Source organism: Sylvia atricapilla, chromosome 28 (assembly GCF_009819655.1).
Source record: "Sylvia atricapilla isolate bSylAtr1 chromosome 28, bSylAtr1.pri, whole genome shotgun sequence".
Taxonomy (NCBI): domain Eukaryota; kingdom Metazoa; phylum Chordata; class Aves; order Passeriformes; family Sylviidae; genus Sylvia; species Sylvia atricapilla.
Window position 1 is genome coordinate 1 of NC_089167.1, and position 19,525 is coordinate 19,525.

The following is a 19,525-nucleotide window of genomic DNA, read 5'->3' on the forward strand; positions in this document are numbered from 1 at the left end:
CAAGATGCCGCGTAAGTCTCCCAAGGCCCAGAGAAACCTTATGGCTGCTCCCCTGGGCCCTATAGAACCAATAGGTGCCCTCCTTGCCCATACAGACCCCTCCAATGTCCTATAGACACCCTCAGCTCCATAGAGACACTTTACCCCATATAGACCACTCTAGCCCTATAGAGCTCCCACAACTTCCCCATCCAGGCCCAAAGAGCTCCTCAACACCTTACAGACCCTGTAACACTCCCCCTAGCCCCATACAGACACTATAACCCCTGTCCAGCCCCATAGAGACCCCATCATTCCCCTCCTAGGGTTATACAGTGCCATAGAGACCACCCAAGCCCCCTGTGAACCCTCTAAGGTTCCTGTCAGCCCCCCATACCTTTCTCCAGTCCCATACAGATCCTAGAACCTTCCTCCCGACCCCATATAACCCCACCAGCCCCATATCCCTCTCATGGGCCACACCACTCCTCTGAGACTCATAGCCCTTCACAGGGCACTACAGCCCCCCTAAGGGCCCACAGCCCCCTGCAGCCTCCAAATGTTCCCTCATTGCCCCTATATAAGACTCTATAGCCCTGGGCTCCATAGACCCTCATGCAGCAAAAAGGCCACAGCCCCACATGCCACCCATAGGACCTGCCAGGCTTACCCGCAGCAGGGGCAGCAGGTCAAGCGCCCGTACACTGCTGCAGCCCCAAACCTGCAGCAGCTCCCCCAAGCAGCGGGAGAAGGCCCGGAGCTCCTCCGGAGGGGGCACCTACAGGAGGACATACTTGTACTGTCCAGTACTCGAGTTCTCTCTGGATCCCCCAGAACACCCACAATTTCAGACACTTGGGTCCCCTCAAACTCCTGTGTGCCCTCAAACCCCTGCCACTCACATGCAAATTGCTCAGTCCCCCCAAACAGCTGGATGTCCCCTCCACAAACTCCTGGGTCCTCCCCAAACCCCTAGGGCCCCAGAAGAACCGGGGTCCTCCCCCAAACGCCTGTCTCCATCCTGGCCCGGCCCCCCCCCCCAAATCCCTACCAGGTCCCCAAAGAGGAGGCGTGCGATGGTGCTGCAGGTATGGAAGGTGAACACCTCAAAGGGATCCAGGGGGGCCTCCCCATAGGAACGCAGCTCCTGTGAAAAAGAGGATGCTAGTTTATCTCTTCGCAGGAGAGAAGTGGGAGCTCTAAGGGAGTTTTGGGCACTCACAAGGATAATGCCCTTTTGAGGTGCAGAGAGTGAGGTGTGGGTGGGTCAGTTTTGAGGGAGAGGGAGTGGGGTGGGGGTGCAGGGTTTGGGGATCAGGTTTTGGATGCAGAGAGTGGGGGTTGAGTGCAAGGGGCAGGGTTTGTGGTGGGGAACTTTCAGATGCAGGGGGCATGGTTAAGGTGGATGGGTGGGGTTTGGGTGAAGGGAGTGGGGTTTAAGGTAACAGTTTTGGGGTGCATGGGGCAGGGGTTTGCTGAATGACTATTGTGAATTGGTGAATATTGTGAATTGGTGAATATTGTGTGGGGATCTGTTTTGGAATGCAAGGAGGATAAGTTCTGGGGGTGTCAGGGTTGCAGGGGAATCAGTTTGGGGAGAAGTCGGTCTCACCTCACACAGCTTCTGGCCCTGCAGCCAAAGGAGGGGCCCAAGACGGCCCCCAGCCCGTGCCAGTGCCCCCCGCACTGCTCCCCGCTGCCGCCGCCAGCCTGGGCAGGGGCCTCCCAGTGCCAGGTCCCGACCCTCGCGTGACACCAGCGACCCTGGTGTTGAGCAGGGGGAGTCAGGGACCCCCAGAAACCCTGCCAGCCCCTATAGGGACCCACCTCCATCACACCAGGGGTGTTCTGCAGGGCCTCTCTACCTCATAAAGCCTCTTTGAACCCCATAACCACCTCCTCCATAGGACGCCCCTAATCCCACCAGGATCCCTGGAGGTTGAAGGGTGTCTGGTGGGGCAGAGACCTCCAGAGACTGCCCTAGCCCGTATGGGCAACCCACCCCTCCAGAATTGCCACCACCTCCTCCCAGTACCCATGTCCCCAACCCCATAGAGACTCCCTCCAAATCCCATAACAACCCCTTCAACCTCATAGGGACCCCTTCAAACCCTGTAGGGACTCTCCATCCCATAGCGCCCCCTCCCCCAAACCCCACAGAGAACCCCATAAACCCCATAGTGACTTCCTCAAATCCCCCAAAGGGCTTCCATACGCACACTCCATAGCGACTCCCTAAACCTCACAGATGCCCTCCCCCCAGCCCACCCGGCCTCCCTTGCCCCCATACCCAAATAACTGGTGGGGCGCGCCAGCCAATCCCCCCAGTGCCGGACCAGCGCCTCACGGATGGTCCCGACCGAGCTCGGCACTAGCACGTCTGGAGGGAAGAGGAGGGGCTGGGGGGGGACCCCAAAATTGGGGGGGGGGGGTTCCCAAACCAAGTGGGGAGTCCTGGTGTGGGATTCTGGGGGGAGCATCGGGGGTTAGGGTTCCAGGAAAGGTTTGGGGGATTTAAGGAGAGGTCTGAAGTTCGGGGAGGTCCCAAAACAGGCGGAAAGAGCAGGGTTGGGGGTTCGGAGAGGGAAGAGGAAGATCTTCCCGGGGAGAGAGAAGTTTGTGGGGAGATCTGGGGTCCCAGGGCAGGCTCAGGGAAGGTCCGCTTTGGGACGACCCCCACTCACCGCGGCCCCCCAGGCGCAGGCGCACTACGGGCCCGTGCCGCCGCGCCAGGCGGCTCAGGTGCAGCGCCCCCTGCGGGTGCAACAGGTGCAGCGCCCCCCAGCGCGGGCCGCGCCCATCGCTCGGCCGCAGCAGCGCCGCCAGTGACAGTGACAGCAGCAGCACACACAGCAACAGCGCCGCAACCGCCATAGCCCGCGGGCGGTGTCCGGAGAGCCCCTTTATTGGGGGACCCCGAAACCACGCCCCGCGGAGCCCCACCTCTGAAGCCCTGCCCCTTGCAGGTCGCGCTCACACACATACCAGCACGACAGCACACACACACCCCCCCCCCCGCCCCCCCAACTATAAAAGTGGACCCTAAGCCCCGCCCCATAAGGGGGCCTTAAACTCCGCCCCTTGAGGCTCGGCCCTTATATAGGGGACTCAAGACTCCGTCTTTCATTAAGCCGTGCCCCTCAGGGGATGCTGTGTTTGTGTGAGGGGGAAACTGGCCCCCTGCCCTTGCAGGCAGCCCCCCCCCCCCCGCCTCCCCATCCTCTATAAAACGGACCCAGAGGCCCTGCCCCTAGAATCCCTGCCTCCTGATGCATTTATTCCTCCCTTAAAGCAAACCTCTAAACCCCCAAAATGACCCCACCATTATAAAAGTAGCCCCTTAGGCCCTGCCTGTCAAACACCACTTTATTTAGGGGACATTTAAGCTCCGCCTTCTCGAGGCTTGGTCTGCAGCTACGAGGTGCACCCCCGAACTCTTTCCATTAACTTCGCAGGTGCACCTGTTCATTCCTCCCACTTGGGATTGGAATTCCACATTCCTCTATGGGTGCCGCTGACTGAAATTTTCCCAGAATCACGCATTCTCGCCCTTCAAATCCTGCCCTCTCCCCGTGTCCGCCATACCTATCCCCAAAGCCCTCGTGGGGGTTCTCCCATCCCCCCTTAAGTCCCTGCACCCAGAGCCTCCTCCATGGGTGTTTGCCCCCAATTTCCCTCACTCTGGCAGCAGCATTTGAAAATCAGAGACCTTTATTTGGGTCCAGCAGCAGTGAGGGAGGTCCTCAACAGAGTGAGAGTCCTAGAAGCGTCCCTTTGGGAGGTGACGTCCCTCCAATGAATGGGTCCTGGGACAATTATAGGTGAGGACCCACAATAATCTGAGGGGTGCTGAAGTCAGGAAGGGTACCCCCACCATGGGATGTGTTGCTGCTGGAATTTTTGGGGACTCCAGAGGCGGGGTCCCATGGTGGGGGTCCTCAGGAGGGATATTGCAGAAGGTGGTCCCACCTGGGGGATGTCTCAACGTGGGGATCCCTTATGGTCTTCAATAAGATTGGGGATGTGAAGGTGTCAGGAGCAGAGCCACGGAGTGGTGGTCCCTGTGGAAGGGTACCAGGGGTTAGGTCGTGGTGTGAGGGTCCTGGGAGTGTTCCCCATCAGATGCTCCCCCTCTGGAGCTCCTGCAGGTGCCACGCCAGCTGCAGGCTCTTGGGGAACAAGATGGTGCAGTAGGCAGTGAGCACAGGTATGTGTCCTCCATCACCTGCGCTCTGAAGCCCCTCAGCATCCCCTGACTCCTTCACAGCATCTCCCACCAGCAGCAACCCCCTAAACACACTGTCAGGGCACAGGGTCCTTTCAAATCCAACCACAGTCCTGTGCCCCTAGAAGTGGGCCCCACTATCAAGTGACCTTCTCCCCCATACCCTCACAGACCTCTCCCTGGGGGAAGGGGGCCCCCCATAGCACTTCCCGCTAGCTCCCCATCCATGGAGGCCATAGACTCTCCCCTCAGGTCCCATAAGCCTCCCCTCCACAAACCTCTCAGCCCCCATAGGCCCTCCCTTAGACCTAACAACATCCCCTTAGCACCCATACAGATCCTCCTAGACCTCCCTACTCCCTCAGAGACATCCCCAGAACCCACAGGATCTGCCACAGCCTCTCTGGACACATACACACACACACCCCAGTACACACAGCTGTCCTCCAAGTGCCTATAGAATCCTCCAAGCCCCAGTCCCTCAACTCCCATAGGAGGATCCCTTTTGGACCACCCTTGGCCCCCCAGCCCTCACCTCCTGCAGCACCAGCAGGGCCATACCGATGGTAAAGGGACAAGCACAAGCAGTTCCTGCACCTGTGACAAGGGAAGGACAAGTGGGACATAGGGGAGCCGGGGGACATGGGGAATGTTGGGGGACATAGGGGCACATGAGGAATGTGATGACATAGTGGGACATGTGGGGCCATGGGAACAGGAGGGGGATATGGGGGACATGGGGGATCATGGAAGGCACGGGAGTGGGAATGATATGGGGAGGCATAGGGGACATGGAGAGGGGCATCAGGATATGGGAAGACACGGGGACAATCCTGCTCTAGGGCCATCACCCTGGGGAGACCTTGGGGACATGCTGGGGATGTGGGAACACCCTGGTTGTCACCCTGCACCCCCCAAATCAATCCCAAGATCCTCACAAACACACCTGGGACACTCAAAATCCACTCAAGGACATCCTGACCCCTCAAAATCACTGTGGGGAGACGCCAGGGACACACTGCAAGGGGACGCCTTGTGGACACCCCAGGTAGGGGGGGGACAAGGGTGTCTTGGGGATATCCTGGGCATGGAGACTTGGAGAGCACCCCCCTGGGGACATCCACTGTGGGGAAAGGGGACACAATGACACCCTGGGGGGCATGCAGACAACCCTCTAGGGACCCCCTAACGGGAGAGGGAGACAGTGCCACCACAGGGGAAGGGGCACAGGGGACATCCAGTCTGGGAGGTCTCTGGGGGATGGGTGGACACAAGGACATCAGAAGGCACACAAGGACACTGAGGGAGGACAAGGCCACCACGTGGTGGGAGGAAGGCAAGGACATAGTGGGGCTGGAACAGTGATGGGGGGGCTTTGTGTAGGGGTGGTCTCAGGGGGTTCCAGGAAGTGTTTAGGGGGTCTCAGGGTGGATTTGGGTGGTCCCAGAGCCTTCTTAGCAGATGTTTGTCTGTCTCAGGGTGGATTTGGGGGATCCAGAGGGTGGTGAGGAACCCCAGGGGGTCCAGAGAGGATCCTGGGGTATATTTGGGGGCATCTAATGGAGGTTAGAGGGTCCCTGGGGGGTGGGGTTCCCAGTCACTCTGGGGTACACTAGGGTGGATTTAGGGGGTCTGGAGGGGGTTGGAGGATTCCAGAGAGTGTTTGTGGGGATTTTGAGGGTGGAATTTGGTGTTCCAGGGTAGACTGGTGGGAGGGCGGTCTGGAGGGGGTTGGAGGGTCCTAGTAGGTGTTTGGGGGAGTCCTGGGAGGGAGAGGTTTCCAGGTTACATTTGGGGGCTGTCAGAGGAGTCCTAGGGAGTAGAAAGTGTTCGGGGAGGATCTTGGGGTGAATTTGAGGGGTCAGGATGTCCTTGAGTGGAATTTTGAGTGTCCCAGGGGTGTTTGTGAGGATCTTGGGATTGATTTTGGGGGTGCAGGGTGGATTTCAGGGGTCTAGGGGGGTGCAGTGTCCCAGGGGATGTTGTGGGGTGAAGGGGGTTTGTGGTTTCCAGGGTTGATTTGGGGGGATCCTGGGTAGATTTGGGGGACATGGGAAGATGACAGGGGTTGGAGGGGGGTTCTGATGGATGTTGAGGGTCTCAAGATGGGTTTGAGGGACTCCTTAGGGGTGGTTGAAGGGTACCAAGGCATCCCTGGGGGGCTGGGGACATTAAAAGGCATCGTGGAGAACATTGGGAGTCCTGGGGTGGATTTGGAAGGGTCCCAGGGGCTGTTTGGGAGGGTTTCCAGAACAGATTTGGGAGTCCCCCGGGGAACTCCTCTGGGGAGTTCTTGGAAGATCTGTGGAGTCCCAGGTGAATCTGAGAGTCCCTGGGGGATATTGCGGGGGTTCCAGGGAGGGTGGAGTGGGAAAGAAAGGCAGGTGTCATAACTCACCAGTCAGGGGTGCAATGCTCTTTGTAAATTCTCATCAGACTGAACAAAGATCCCAGGCACATGTCAAGGGGTCAGCCTCATGATGCACAGTTACTCACAGATCCAGAGAAAGCTCAATGCACACGAGCCACGTGGAGGAATGTTATACAGAACATACTGTTGTCATTTCCCAGTTCATTGGCAGTGACAGTCTGGAGAGACAGTGGCATTGATGGTGAAGGAGCTCACTTGCTTCAGGAGAACAAATACAGTCTCTCTTCCTCCCTTGTATTGGCTGTGGAGAAACTGTCCTGGGAGTTCCAGCAATTCAACATCCCAATATATCAGAGGAATGTCCTGCTCCCATCCATATGGACCAGACAGACTCTCAGTCACCAGCGGGCATCCTTTCTTCGTCAAGGTAGGACGGAAAAGGTGCAAACCATTCCGACAACCAGCAGCCCATCCATGGCACCTGAACAGCTGGGCTGCTTGCCCCAGCACCTCCAAGAGCTAGGCCATGAACCAGTGCCTGGAAAACCAGTCCATCTCCCACTGAGCACGAGGGAACTGGCCCCTCCCAGCTTAGGTAGGCACCTAACACATGTGCCTCCACCCGATCCCCACAGCTTCCCAACTCGATCAGATGTCCTCTGCAGGACCAGCCCAGAGCCCTTCAGCTTCCAGAGAAACAGAACCCACTCTTGGACAGCTTCAGGGCACAATTAGTGATTTTAGAATAAAGGCAGAATGATAAACACAGATCAGGAGCACAGTCGTCTGGGTTATAAAGGCAGCAAACCTAGGAACTCACCAGTTCTTATGTGAGGTGGGGGATGTTCCTAGGCACACTGGTACAAGGATGAGATTGTGGGCCGGGCACACTGAGGAGGGTCCACAGGCTGAGGAGGCGGCACTGCTCTGTGTTCACCTCTGCTTAAGCTGAAGCCCATATTAAGGCCTTGGCCAAACAACTTCAGTTTCTGGGCAGTTCTTGCAGCACTTTCTCCCAGTCTCGTGTTTTTGTGCATTTAATGCTGCTGCTCAAGATTCTTTCTCCTCAGAACTGCAACTGTAGTCTCCATCCAAAGGAGAGCTGTTTGTCTCATGAATAAAATGCAAGAGCAGAAGAACTGGGCCTGAATGTGGATCCATTGGCCATGACTTGCTGCTGTGGGCCAGAGGTCACACATGGTCTTGCTGCTGGGGAGGCAAAGCTCCATGACATTCACAAGCCCCTTCCCAGGAAGCACTAGCATAGCTGTGCCAGAGGTCTGTCCCAGGTGTGGAGAAGTGTTGTGGGGCAACAGGTGGGTGTCCTCCCCCTGGGGGAAGCTGCCAGTATGAGGGAGATGCCAGTGAAGAGCACGAGCTGTGGGGAGCCTGCCAGTGAAGAGCACGAGCTGTGGGGAGCCTTCCCTGTGCTCCAGGCCAGACTGTGTAGAAAGTTCTCAAGGGGTGCCCAGGCCCCCGAGGGAGGCAAAAGGCCCAGAGCACCGTAGAGCTGAAGCAGGAGCTAGAGGGAGGCACTGGGCACAGGGCCATGGAGGGACAGCACCCCAGACTCCACAGGCAAAAAGGCAGGTCTGCCTGGTGCCTCACAGAAAAGCTTCCCCTACACTGCCTTGGTGCCTTTCAGAAAAATTTCCCCTGCCTTGTTTCAGTGTGTCACCAAAAGACCCCGCCCCCCCCCATGCCTCCTCTGCTCTTCAGTCTGGAGGTACCCGACCCTGGCAGCTCCCAGACAAGGGCAGGATAGGGTAGAAGCTGCTGCCAGCTTCATCTTCCCCTCAAACTCTGTGGGCTGCACTGCCAGCAACGTGGGGTCACCTCACTGACACCAGGGTCTCATCCAAGGCAAAGCCCACACGTGGGTTGTGGTGCAGCTCCAGATGCAGGTGGGAGTTTAGCACCCTCCAGGTACTGCAGGTACACTGCTAAAGGGGGCAAGGGGCCAGACCTTGTCTTGCTGGACTCAGAGGGTCCAAGAGTTTACTCCCATGCAGGCACCTTTAAACAGGAAGCCCTGGAATCACCCTGGAGCTGGGCACCCAGCCTTGAACTGGGCACACCAATTGCCAACTGGAACTGTGGCAAACCTGGAATTTTAAGAGCTGGGCACCCCCACACTTGGACCAGCACCCTCCAACAAGGACCACTGGGATACCCATGACAAACCACCTTCAAACTAGGTTGCCCCAACAGAAGATTGCAGACTGCAGCTCTCCCTTACTGGAAACACTGGGGTCCTCACCTTACGTGGACAGCCCACACCAGCTCTGCCAAGTGTCACCTGTTGAAACAGACCTACAGGGCACCCACAAAGTGGGTGTCACTACCCCTCCCATACTTGCAAGTGCAGGGAAAAGGGTAAACAAACAGAACCCTTCCCCATCTGAAGCACTGAGGACCCCCATACAACAGCTCAGCGCCCAACCAGCCCAATCTATTCACTTCTGGTTCCTACGGTGGGCCTGGTGTAACCACCTGACTGGCTGGGGTCCTCCTGCCCCCTTTAACACCTTTTTCCTCCACCAGTGCCAAACCCTGCCCTCCCCAAGCTGAGGGACAGAAGGGGACTGCTTATGGTATATGTACTTTAACTCGTTTTATTTAGACTCGAAGGTAACTGCGGCCCAGTGGAACCGTGACCCAGTAGAAACGCAGCAGTACATCAGGACTGGGGTAGGAGCAGGTGAGCTGCAGCAGGGTGTGGTGCCCAGGCTGCACAAAGAACGGTCAGGTGGTGAGAGACGGGTTTACGAGAGCTGCCCGCAGTCAGTGATGGTGATCTTCTTGCTTGTTTTGCCATCTTTGGAGCCACAGCGTTCCATGGCCTCCACCACATTCATCCCCTCCTTGACGCGGCCAAAGACGACATGTTTGCCATCCAACCTGCCGGAGAAGCACCAGTCACAGCTTGGTCCCTGATGTCCCCCAACAGAGGACATCTCCCAGATGCAGATCCCCAAGCTTCTCCCACAGCCTACGACTCACCACTCGGTCTTGGCAGTACAGATGAAGAACTGGGAGCCATTTGTGTTGGGGCCAGCATTGGCCATCGACAGGATACCAGGGCCCGTGTGCTTCAGGATGAAGTTCTCATCTGGGAACTTCTCCCCATAGATAGATTTGCCTCCAGTGCCATTGTGGCGTGTGAAGTCACCACCCTGTGAAAAGGCAGCATTCCAGATCACAGGTGCAGAAGAACGCTCTGGAACTGGGTGCAAGCATAAGGCAGAACCAACCTCCCACCCTAAATCTACCAGCATCCTACTCCAAAACCCACATGGGGGCCCGATCTCCCCACCTACCCACTGCAGCAGGACCACCACGCACCTGGCACATAAACCCAGGAATGATTCTGTGGAAGCAGGACCCCTTGTAGCCGAATCCCTTCTCACCAGTGCTTAGAGCACGGAAGTTTTCTGCAAAGGAAATAAAACCCCACCATGAACAGCTTTATTTGTTGTGAGTTCAGGACAGTACTAGGGCTTGGTTCAGTTGCAGTGGAGCCAAAGTTGCTTTACCAACCTGCTGTCTTCGGAACCTTGTCTGCAAACAGCTGTGAAGACAGGAAAGACATTTGTCAAATCTGGGCCAGTGACTGGCCACTGCCTCCCACTCCCTGAGGCCACCTCCAGACCGCGGGAATCCCCACAGACACTGCTTGGACCCCAGGGACCCCCTCTGGGTGGCAGCTTCTCAGCCGTGCCAGCAGCTCTAGAGCCCTCTCCGCTTCACACCGTTATCTGCAAGCTCTGAACTAACAGCTGCGGCATCGCGCGTCTCACTAGTGGGGCAGAGATGCGTTCGTTCCGCTGGCCGAGAATAAATTAAACATTAATGTGCCTGAAGGCTTCCTGGGCGGGGCGCGCGCGCCGCCTCCCAACGCTTCAGGACGATTTTGGGCTGCGTGCGCCACCCGTGCGGGAGCGCGGCCCCGAATCTGCAGCAGCCGCGCTGCCCGGAGCAGGCCCAGCCATGCCATGGATGCTCTGCGCCCCGGGCGGGGTGACAAATGCTTTGCTCGTCAGCGACAATCCCGCGGCGATCGGGTTGTCAGCACTCTCCGCCAGCATCCCCAGACTCGGGCAGCACTACCCGGGAGCTCGACACGGCTCATCCCGATGCTCCGGGGGCCCTGCGATAAAATGGCGGCGAAGCAGCCACAGCCGCGACCCGCAGTGGGGGGGGGGGGGGGGGGGGGTGGGGAGGAAACTGCCGCGCCCCTCCGGCTCCGGCGGGGAGCGGAGGCGCGGCGGGAACACGGTGGTAGAGAGGCCAGCGGTAACGGGGACCAGCGTTACCGAACCAGGTGCGGACGGACTCCCGCGGGTGATGGCGCGCCCTGGGCTGGCATCGCGCCGCCGCTCCTCGACCTCCACGAGCGCGACGCTGCGGGTCCCTTTGTTCGTCCCGCCGGGCCAGGGGCGCCGCAGCCCCGCAGCCACACCAACGCGTCCCCGCCGCGCACGCGCGGCGCCTGCCGGCCCCCCCACCGGCCCCACGCGCCCGGCAAGGAAATGGCAACGGTGCCCCCCGCCCCTCCCCGGTCTCCTCCCGCGCCCACCTCGAAGGTGACGCGACCCAGGGGCTCGTTATTGGCGGCGATGTCGAAGAAGACGACGGGGTTGGCCATGGCGAGACACGAGGAGAGTACCAGATACTCGTCCGTGCGGCGGGCGCGGCGCAGCAGAAGGAGCGCAGCGCCCCGCCGCCTGTTATATAGGGTCGAGGAGGGCCCACCTACCCCGCAGCACCGGCCAACGGCCGCTGTCGGAGTGGCGGAGTGGCAGGGCAGCCAACCAATCGGCGGAGCCACGTTTGAAAGAGGGGGAAGGGAAAAAAAGCGCGGGCGGGGCGGGGGGGCCGCGGTCCGGCGCTGGGCAGGGCGCGGCGCGCATGCGCCGTGCGGAGAGCAAGGAGAGGGATGGGGCACGGCGGGGGGGGCGGGAGCGGCGCCGGCATGGGAGAGGCCCGGTGCGGCGCTGGGCCGCCGTGCGGAGCGGTTCCGGGGGAACGGCGGGGATGCGGCGGAACCAGGGCGTGTGGGGCTTGGAGCTGCCACCCAGACCTGGCAGGCTACCGCCCGACGTGGGGAGACACCCAGTTCCCCTCCTCCGCCGTCGGACTGCAGCACCGCCCGGCCGGCCCCGGTTAATGATTGACGCCACAGGTCCGGTTCACCGCTCGGCCGGGCCGCCGCTGCTCGAGGATAGGGCAGGATTTCCTCGCTACTCGGCACACACCCTCCCCACTCTGCCCAGAAAGAGGGCTGAATACCGCCTCCCGCCAGCCGAGGATCTCCCCTGCTTGCCAGAGAAGAGTCGCGGGGTCAGCCCCATAGCAGGATGACAAAAGATGGGGGGAGACACGTGACCCTGCAGAAGGATCCTTTAATAGTCATCGGGGACATACAGGGCAACTCTGTGCGGGGGCAGTGGGAGCTGAGCACCACACTCCATACCAGACCCGTGCAGTATAAGGGGCAGCAGCATTTGCACAATGATAGGGGGGCACGGGCAGCCCCGCAGTGATGCACTTGCCTTTAAATATGGGGAGTCTCAGGGAACAGTAGTGTGTCTACACTATGTACAGCTTTGTGCTTCTTGGGGGGCTCAGCCCCTCTGTCCCATTGCAGCCCTTTGAGGAAAGCCCCCGCTGTGGAGGGTCCCAGCTCTGCAGCGGGCAGGGGCACATAGTGCTGCCCCCCAGCCCCAGGAGGAGGGCAAGGATGGCTTAGTTATTCTCGAAGAGGGAGAGGAGGTCGTCGTTGCTGCTGCTGGGGAGGTCGGGGGGCCCCAGGTAGGAGAGCAGCTCATCAGGATTCGTCAGCTCGGGCAGGAGCTGGGGGCGACAGTGTGTGATGATCAGCTTCCTGCAGCTGCTGCGTACTCCCCTGCAGAAGGTGGGATCCCAAGCCAACAGCAGGACCCTTGTCCACCCCTCTGAGTACTCACATCGAGAGTAGGCTCTGAGCCATCACCCGCCGCAGCCACGCTGGGTGTGGGGGGGAAGACGAGGTCGGTAGTGTGGGCTGGGGGTCCCAGGGGTTGCCGTGCCACTGCACTCCGGGAGTGCAGTGTGGAGGCCAGCTGGCTGCCCGAGGGAGTGTTGTGCAGCCCTGCCTGCACTGAAGGGTGGGATGGCTCCATTCGTCCCGGTGGGGGAAGCTGGGGAGTGGGGGGAAAGAGCACAGCTGTGAGACCTTCCCTTCCCTGGGACCCCCCAGCTCCCCCACAGTGAGACATCGGGACTTGGGTGGTGTCCCCCACCCATAGTCCAGCTGACCTGTGCAGGCAGAGAGGGCACAGGCAGCTTCTCAGGGGCCAGAAGGCCGCCTGGGATGTTGGGCTGGTAGGAGACAGGGGTGGGACCTGGCGTGAAGTCACTCAGTGCTGAGGTGCCAGCGACGCCAGGGGCAGCAAAGGGCTCTGGGAAGCCCCCAGGACCCAGAAAGCTGGAACCTGTGAGAGGAAATGGGGCAAATTGGGGGACACACACACACAGGGATGGGGTTCAGTCCTGTCCCTCATGGGTCCCCCCGTACCCGGGGTGCCGTAGTCAGTGGCAGCCCCTGCTGGAGGCTGTGACAATCCCGAGAAGGGCACAGAGCCAGGTCCCAGGGCTGCGATCATCTCCATGATGTTGGGCAGCACCATGTGCGCAGGACTGAGTGTCCGGCACCGCTTCAGCACTGGCCCCTCTGGTTCCTCCTTGATATGGACATCAGGTTTGATAGGGACAGGTTTCCAGCTACAGGTTGGGTCGATGGTGATCTCCTCATGCTCTGAACTGGGGGCAGCAGAAGGGCAGGGGAGGTGAGGTTTGGGGCATTGGCTGCACAGCCCCTCAGGGGTGGCAAATGACCAGGCATGGATGGACAGACAGCCGAATGGAAGGCACTTACTTCTGGATGTAGATCAGGATGCCCAGCATGTACTGGTCAACCTCAAGCCCCTCCAGCAGGGCTGTCTTACTGCAGGCAGAGTGAGGGCAGGGTGAGATAAGGCAACCCTCACCAGACAGGAACCTCCCCCTAAGGCAAGAACTAATCCTCTCCCAGAGCAGGAAATATATCCCCCACAGGTAGTGAAAGACACATCCACGCCCTGCAGGCAGGGACACCAGGGCATGGCTCCATTGTGGCCTCAACTCACTTGCAGACAGGACACCGCCATGTCCCCCTCTCGCAGTTGAGCTGCAGGTATGACTCCAGGTCAAAGCACTGTAGGGGAGAGCAACAGCTGAGATGGAGGGGGGCAGGATATTGGGTGGGGGATATACCTAGCACCCTGTCATCACTACCCCTACCTGTATGTGCCGGCAGTCATGACCTCTGGCTGGAAGCTGGATCCTCCGGAAGGTGATAGGACACTTGAGGGACACCTTGATGGCTGTCTGCTCCACACCATCCTCACCATTGGGCCCTGGTGTCCCTGGGATGGTCCCACTGCTGAAGTTGCGCTTGACTAGGAAGGTGGGGGTGAGGACCACCAAGGGTCAGAACCAGGACACTGGGATGGGGGTGGCACCATGGTGGTACCTGGGCAATACTGCACCATCACCCCCATCCTGCTGTGGCCTTCCTGCCACACTGCATCCTCCTGACCCCCAGGACCCAGGTGCTCACTCTTGGTGATGCAGTGCTCAGCAGGGAGCAGGCGCTTCTTGATGAGCCCCTGCAGCACCGAGCGCACTGAGGGCCGATGCACCAGCTGCAGGACGAACAGGTGGGACTGTGGAGAGATGGGAGGCTGAGCAGTGGCCCCAGCCACCTACCTCCCTCTCCCAGTACCCTCCTGGTGACTCACACAGCAGCAGGCGGTGACAGTGATCTGGATAGTGTTTCTACCGGGCTGGCAGACGTGCTTCAGGTAGAGCGGCTTGTGGGAGGTCTTGTTGTCACCACGCTCAATGCTGAGCGGTGTGGCGTTGACGCTCACCTGCACGGAGGCCGGCCAGTTGGTATTCATCTGCCGGTCCTCGTGGTGGTAGCACTTGAACTGCAGCTCCAGGTCAGGCCTGGGGGCAGGCAGGGTGTAGACAGGGGGTGTGTCCGCACACGAGCCACCACACCACATGTCACCACACCATGCTGCTCCAAGCCACATAGAACCATGCAGCGCTAAGCCATTGCATGTTACACTGTGTCATATGGCACTGTGACAGTACCACAGTACCACGGCATAGCACTGTGCCAGCCCATGCCCCAAACCACCATGCTGTGCCACAACATACTGAACACCATGACAAGACGCTGAACCATGGCAAGCAGAGTCGCGCCAAGCTACACTTTGCACCACGATGCATGACAGTGCCACGCCAAGCCATACCATGGCATATACTCGCGTGCCACACAGCACCATGCAGTGCCCAGCTGTGCTGCCCAGCACAGCCCCACACCACACGGTGCCGTACAGCACCCCTCATGTAGCACTGTGCAACATTACAAAAGGTGCCGCAGGGCCCCCACCTCATCATGAGGGTCTTGTAGACAGAGTCACGGAGCTGGAAGACGTGGTTGCTGACAGCCAGGTTGTGCTGCAGGCGGAAGGGCTCCAACACCACGCCGTCCCGCACCGGGAAGGTCAGTCGCAACTCCTCGCCGGGGGCCGGCCCTGCGGGACGCCGCCATCAGGGAAACCGACACCTTGCCCCGGGCCCCAGCCACACCCCGGCCACGCCCCGCCCACTGCACATAGATCCACCTCGCAGGAGCCCAACCTCCACTACACACAGCCCCGCCCACCCCGGAAACCACAGTCCCGTGCAGGAAGCTCCTCCCACCACAGTGGCCCCCCGCCATGGGCCACCCCACTCCTACCGAAGATTCCTCCCGCTCGCTCCAGGAAACCACACCCTATCCAAGCCCCTCCCAATCCAGATGGTCTCACCCTAAAAACAGAAGCCCCCTACCAAACCAGCACTCTTGTAAAGCCCCGCCCTTTTTGACGAGCCCCTCACAGTACTCTTTCCCACCCTCACAAGCAGCCTACCCCCTCCATCAGCCCCAAGCCCTAGCAGTGGTCACGCCCCCTTCTCTGAAGCCCCTCCCACCCTCCGTTTAAAGGGGCAAAGGCCACAGCGGTGCCCCAAATGAGCCGTACACCCCGATGCTTGAGGCATGGGGGTGATGTCTGTGAACTGCCCCCCACACTCGCACCAGAGACACCTACCCGAAGGGGATGGGTGCATGGGGGCAACACCGGGCTTCATATCTGCCAGGAAGGGTGACTTGACATCCTGACCAGGGGACGCATAGGCGGGGATGCCACTGCCTGGTGTCATGGGTGGCGTGGGGTTCCCGGCCAGCGGCGAGCTGGGGTACCCCGGCAGCGATCGGCCCGGCTGTAGAGGCACCATGCGCCCTCAGCGTCCAGCCAGGCCACCACAGGCCCCACCCTACCCATTGCCAGACTCACCCCACTGATGGCTGCTTGGCTGTAGGTGCTGAAGCTGGCATTCTGCCCGTTGAACTGGTCAGCTGGCTATGGGAGGAGGAGGGTCTCCAGGGGCTGGAACCGGGAGAAGGCAGGCACCCAGACTTCCACCCCTTGCCCACCGTTCCCCCTGTGGTACCTTGTAATAGGGTCCAGCACTGCCTGAAGCGGAGAGGTACTGGCCCATGCTCTGCTGCAGCCTGTGGCCAGGGTATGAGGGGGACGGAGCAGAGGACTGGGGGGCGCTGGGGGCATACTGGGCACCAGCTGCAGCGTACTGCCCGCCCTGGAGGTACTGCTGTGCTGGGTACCCCTGTAGGGCCAGGGAGTCAGCACCAGTGGGAAAGGGGGTCACCACATGCCATAGCTTTCACCAACACAGCACTCACCTCATTGGAATATGCCCGCTTGAGGCCCTGGCGGGGCAGCTGCTGGCTCTGGGGAGGGCCAGGGTAGGTGTGCTGAGGCACTCGCTGCCCACCATAGAGGGGGCCAGTACCAGGCGCCCGCACTGGGCTCATGCTCACAGGGGAGACACCAGAGGGGGCCACAACACCTGCCATGCCGGCTGGGCTCATGCTGTTTGGGCCACGGGGCCCAGCATGGGGCAGGAATGGGCTGGTGAAAGACTGCCCTGTGCTCATCTGCAGCAATGAAGAGAGAGGGGTCACAGCAGAGCAGGGGGGGCTGTCAGCTCCCCAGTTCTGCCACAGCCAGGTTCTTACCGTGCCATACTGGCTCAGCTCCTGGCTCTGTTTCTCCTGCAATGCTGCCACCGTTGCTGTGGCTGTGGCCGTGGCTGTGGCAGCAGCCGCGGCCACAGCAGCAGCAGCTGCTGCCTGGGTGAAATCAGCAGTAGCCCGGCTGGCGTGAGAGGGGAGCCCCATCCCTCCAGGGCCACTCGGGCCACCATTATAGCTGGAGAACAGAGAAGCAGGAAGAGGCATGCAGTGGCCCTGCAGCAGAGCACATGCCAGGCCATGAAGTGCAGGACAGGCCTTACCTGGCAGGGAAGCCCGGCCCACTGGGGTAGGCATTGCGGCCATAGACACTTGGCTGCACATACCCCTTTCCTGGTGCCCCCTCGGTGAAGGGCTGCTGTGGCAAGAATGGTGGTGAGCTCATGCCTGAGCTGGTGCCTGCCATGCCAGGCAGCAGCGGGGTGCTGGAGCTGCTCCCCCCAGGGCCCATGGGGCTGCCAAAAACCTGGAGGGTGCAGTGGGAGGCAGTGGGTCAGGCAGGGTTAGTGGCATCCAGGTGCAAAGGAGTCCCTGGGGCAGGGACGCTGCCGGTACCTGGCTCTGGGAGGGGTTGCTGACACCCCAGACTGTGGTTACCACAGAGAGGGATCCCGGCGGCTGATTGGTGCTTGGTTGCCAAGGAACAGCCTCGTATGCAAATGAACCATCACTAGAGGAAAAAAAGAAAAATTAATGAAGATGAAGGACAGAGGGATGGAGGGACAGAGGGGACTGGGGGATGGAGAAATTGAGGAAACGGAGAGATGAAGCATGGAAGGGATGGAGGGACAGACAAGAGCATGGATGCACGGAGGGAAGGATGGAGGGATGGATGGGGGAATGGATGCATGGGTGGATGGAGGGACGCTACCCCGGCGCCCACCCGTGGGGCGCAGGCGGCAGCGAGGGTTTCATGGGGTTCATGGAGCTCATCAGCGGGTGTGGGCTGGGTCTTCCGAGGCCGCGGCGGGCACTGCGGGACGGCGGCACCGTCTGTCACTGGGGCTGCGGGAAGCAGTGGAGCGGCGGGTGAGGGGCGGCCGCCCACGGAGAGGCCGGGACGGAGTGGGGGGAACAGCCCCGTAGGCTTCGCGACCCCGCAGCCTCCGCGGCCGGGACTTGGCGTCCGGCCCGCGGCTGGCACGGGGCGCCGGCCAGCACGCGCCGCCCCCGCTCCGGGCCGCCCCCCCCCCGCGCCGGCCACCGCGGCGTCAGACCTCCCCGGGGCGGCGGGCGCCGGGGGGGAACCACGGGGACTTCCCGGGGAACGGACGCCGCCCCCCGCCCGGCATTTCACCCCACTGCCCGGGGTATTTCCAGCCGAGCCCGGCAGCGGGGGCCCGCGGGGTCACTGGAGCTTTCGGTTCCTCCCGGCGCCGCGGGAGGGCGGCGGAGACGGGGTCGCCGCGAGGAAAGACACGCAGAGGGGAACACCTGCGGCGGGCCTGCCCCAGCTCCCGGGAGCCGCCACCACGGAGCCACCGGCCCCCGGGGCCCCTCACTAGCGGTGACAGCCCCCTCAGGTTCGTCCCCAGCGGCACCACAGGGACGAGCCCCGGGGCCGGGCCCCCCCCCCCCCCCCGCCATTGCCATGGCAACCGCCCCCACCACCCCCGGCACGGCGGAGGAGGCCCGCGGGGGCACCGCCAGCCCCGCCCGTCTTCCCCCCATCCCCCCCCGCCCGGCGCTCCCGCTCTCACCACGGCGGCGGCCCAAGATGGCCCTGGCGGCGCGGGGCGCGCGCGGCTGCGCGGAGGCTGCGCGGGATCTTCAGCCGCGCGGGGCCGCAGCTCCGCGGGGGGCGGGGCCGGGCCGCCGCCGCGCACAATGGGGCCGCACTCTCATTAGTATGCAGGCCCCGCCCCGCCAGGCGCGGGTAGCCGAGCGCTGAAGAAGAAGGGTCCGGGCTGCGGGGGGGGGGGGCGGGGGGAGAGTGCGGGGAGCAGAGGAATGTGCGCCCCCATGTGCAGGGCGCCAGGGGCAACGCAACGCACGTATGGAAGCATGACGGGCACTGCCACCGCAGCGGCGGGACCGCGAGTCGCGAGTGCATGACATCTTGCACGTGTGTGCGCGTGTGAACGGGTTGCGCGCAAGGACGGGGACCCGCGCGCGCTGCACGGACATTGTGCGGTGACACCATGTGCGACCCAGTGTGTGACAGACAGCACAGCCACGGGTATGCGAGGGGATGTGGCACGCATATATCCCTGACCTGCCTCCTTCAGCTGAAAGACCTTCGTCGCATCGAAAAGCCGCAGTGGGTTCTGGGGACTCAGCGAGTCCCATCTGCAGCTGCCCACGTCGTCCCCATCCCCGAACGACGTCCCATGGGAGGACTAGGTGGGCTCTGGGGATGCCAACAATGAGTCTCATTCGGGAGATCACCTCCCTCGACCCCTACTCAGGACTTCCAATGAGAGGATATGCCACCCAGCACCAGCCCTGCCCCTGTGAGGGCTCAGAGCTGGGGGATGGTGCAGATGCAGAGGTGGAAAAACGTGCTCCCCAAGGACAGGCAAAACTGAGATGGGGCACACCACTCTCACACCCGCCTAGGCCTTAGGCTGTGCAGATGCCCTATCTCCTCCAAGAAGCAGTGGCTGCACAGGTGCAAGTCCACGCCTGAGAGGAACTGAGAAGAACCTGACTCATTGCACTGGACACCCCCATAGAAGCTCTAGGGACTAGCCCCTCTTGGGGGGTATGGGACACACTCAGAGAAGAGCTCCAGGGACCAGTCGTTCCAGGGGTCCGG

General features: G+C 61.1%; 2 protein-coding genes across 5 annotated transcripts; both read right to left on the reverse strand.

Annotated features, from left to right (window-relative positions):
- Positions 1 to 564: 564 nt before the first annotated feature.
- Positions 565 to 2,875, reverse strand: LOC136372561 (steroid 21-hydroxylase-like). The gene is made up of 5 exons (XM_066337210.1): positions 2,664 to 2,875; positions 2,270 to 2,359; positions 1,592 to 1,743; positions 1,031 to 1,126; positions 565 to 757 (listed from the first exon to the last, which is right to left on the reverse strand). Exons 1-5 carry the CDS (start codon positions 2,851 to 2,853, stop codon positions 593 to 595), a joined length of 693 nt encoding a protein of 230 aa, XP_066193307.1. The 5' UTR covers positions 2,854 to 2,875; the 3' UTR covers positions 565 to 592.
- A 6,299-nt stretch (positions 2,876 to 9,174) lies between these two features.
- LOC136372516 (peptidyl-prolyl cis-trans isomerase A) lies at positions 9,175 to 19,328 on the reverse strand. Of its 4 annotated transcripts, XM_066337136.1 has the most exons (21): positions 17,651 to 17,893; positions 17,323 to 17,437; positions 17,031 to 17,233; positions 16,753 to 16,945; positions 16,417 to 16,671; positions 16,167 to 16,340; positions 16,010 to 16,075; positions 15,764 to 15,935; positions 15,061 to 15,205; positions 14,399 to 14,609; positions 14,218 to 14,323; positions 13,899 to 14,056; positions 13,745 to 13,812; positions 13,495 to 13,563; positions 13,135 to 13,379; positions 12,876 to 13,051; positions 12,545 to 12,757; positions 10,116 to 10,146; positions 9,921 to 10,009; positions 9,579 to 9,751; positions 9,175 to 9,476 (listed from the first exon to the last, which is right to left on the reverse strand). In XM_066337136.1, the coding sequence occupies exons 1-21, from the start codon at positions 17,698 to 17,700 to the stop codon at positions 9,341 to 9,343; spliced, it is 3,048 nt and encodes a 1,015-aa protein (XP_066193233.1). In that variant the 5' UTR covers positions 17,701 to 17,893; the 3' UTR covers positions 9,175 to 9,340. The 4 variants fall into 4 exon arrangements, with proteins under 4 accessions (XP_066193233.1, XP_066193232.1, XP_066193235.1 ...); XM_066337135.1 differs by lacking the exon at positions 17,651 to 17,893 and adding an exon at positions 18,983 to 19,328 and having other exon boundaries at positions 16,417 to 16,945; XM_066337137.1 differs by lacking the exons at positions 9,175 to 9,476; positions 9,579 to 9,751; positions 9,921 to 10,009; positions 10,116 to 10,146 and adding an exon at positions 11,947 to 12,431 and having other exon boundaries at positions 17,651 to 17,969.
- Positions 19,329 to 19,525: the final 197 nt, after the last annotated feature.

Excerpts from the sequence above, each read along its gene's own strand:
- LOC136372561 (XM_066337210.1), bottom strand. The coding sequence starts at position 2,853 with ATGGCGGTTGCGGCGCTGTTGCTGTGTGTGCTGCTGCTGTCACTGTCA. Across the intron at positions 2,360-2,663 it reads CCTGCGCCTGGGGGGCCGCG|ACGTGCTAGTGCCGAGCTCG; the intron begins GTGAGTGGGGGT and ends TCTTCCCTCCAG. Across the intron at positions 758-1,030 it reads GCCTCCTCTTTGGGGACCTG|GTGCCCCCTCCGGAGGAGCT; the intron begins GTAGGGATTTGG and ends GTCCTCCTGTAG.
- LOC136372516 (XM_066337135.1), bottom strand. The coding sequence starts at position 19,143 with ATGAGACTCATTGTTGGCATCCCCAGAGCCCACCTAGTCCTCCCATGG. Across the intron at positions 17,234-17,322 it reads GCAACCCCTCCCAGAGCCAG|GTTTTTGGCAGCCCCATGGG; the intron begins GTACCGGCAGCG and ends TGCACCCTCCAG. Across the intron at positions 13,813-13,898 it reads ATGACTGCCGGCACATACAG|TGCTTTGACCTGGAGTCATA; the intron begins GTAGGGGTAGTG and ends TCTCCCCTACAG.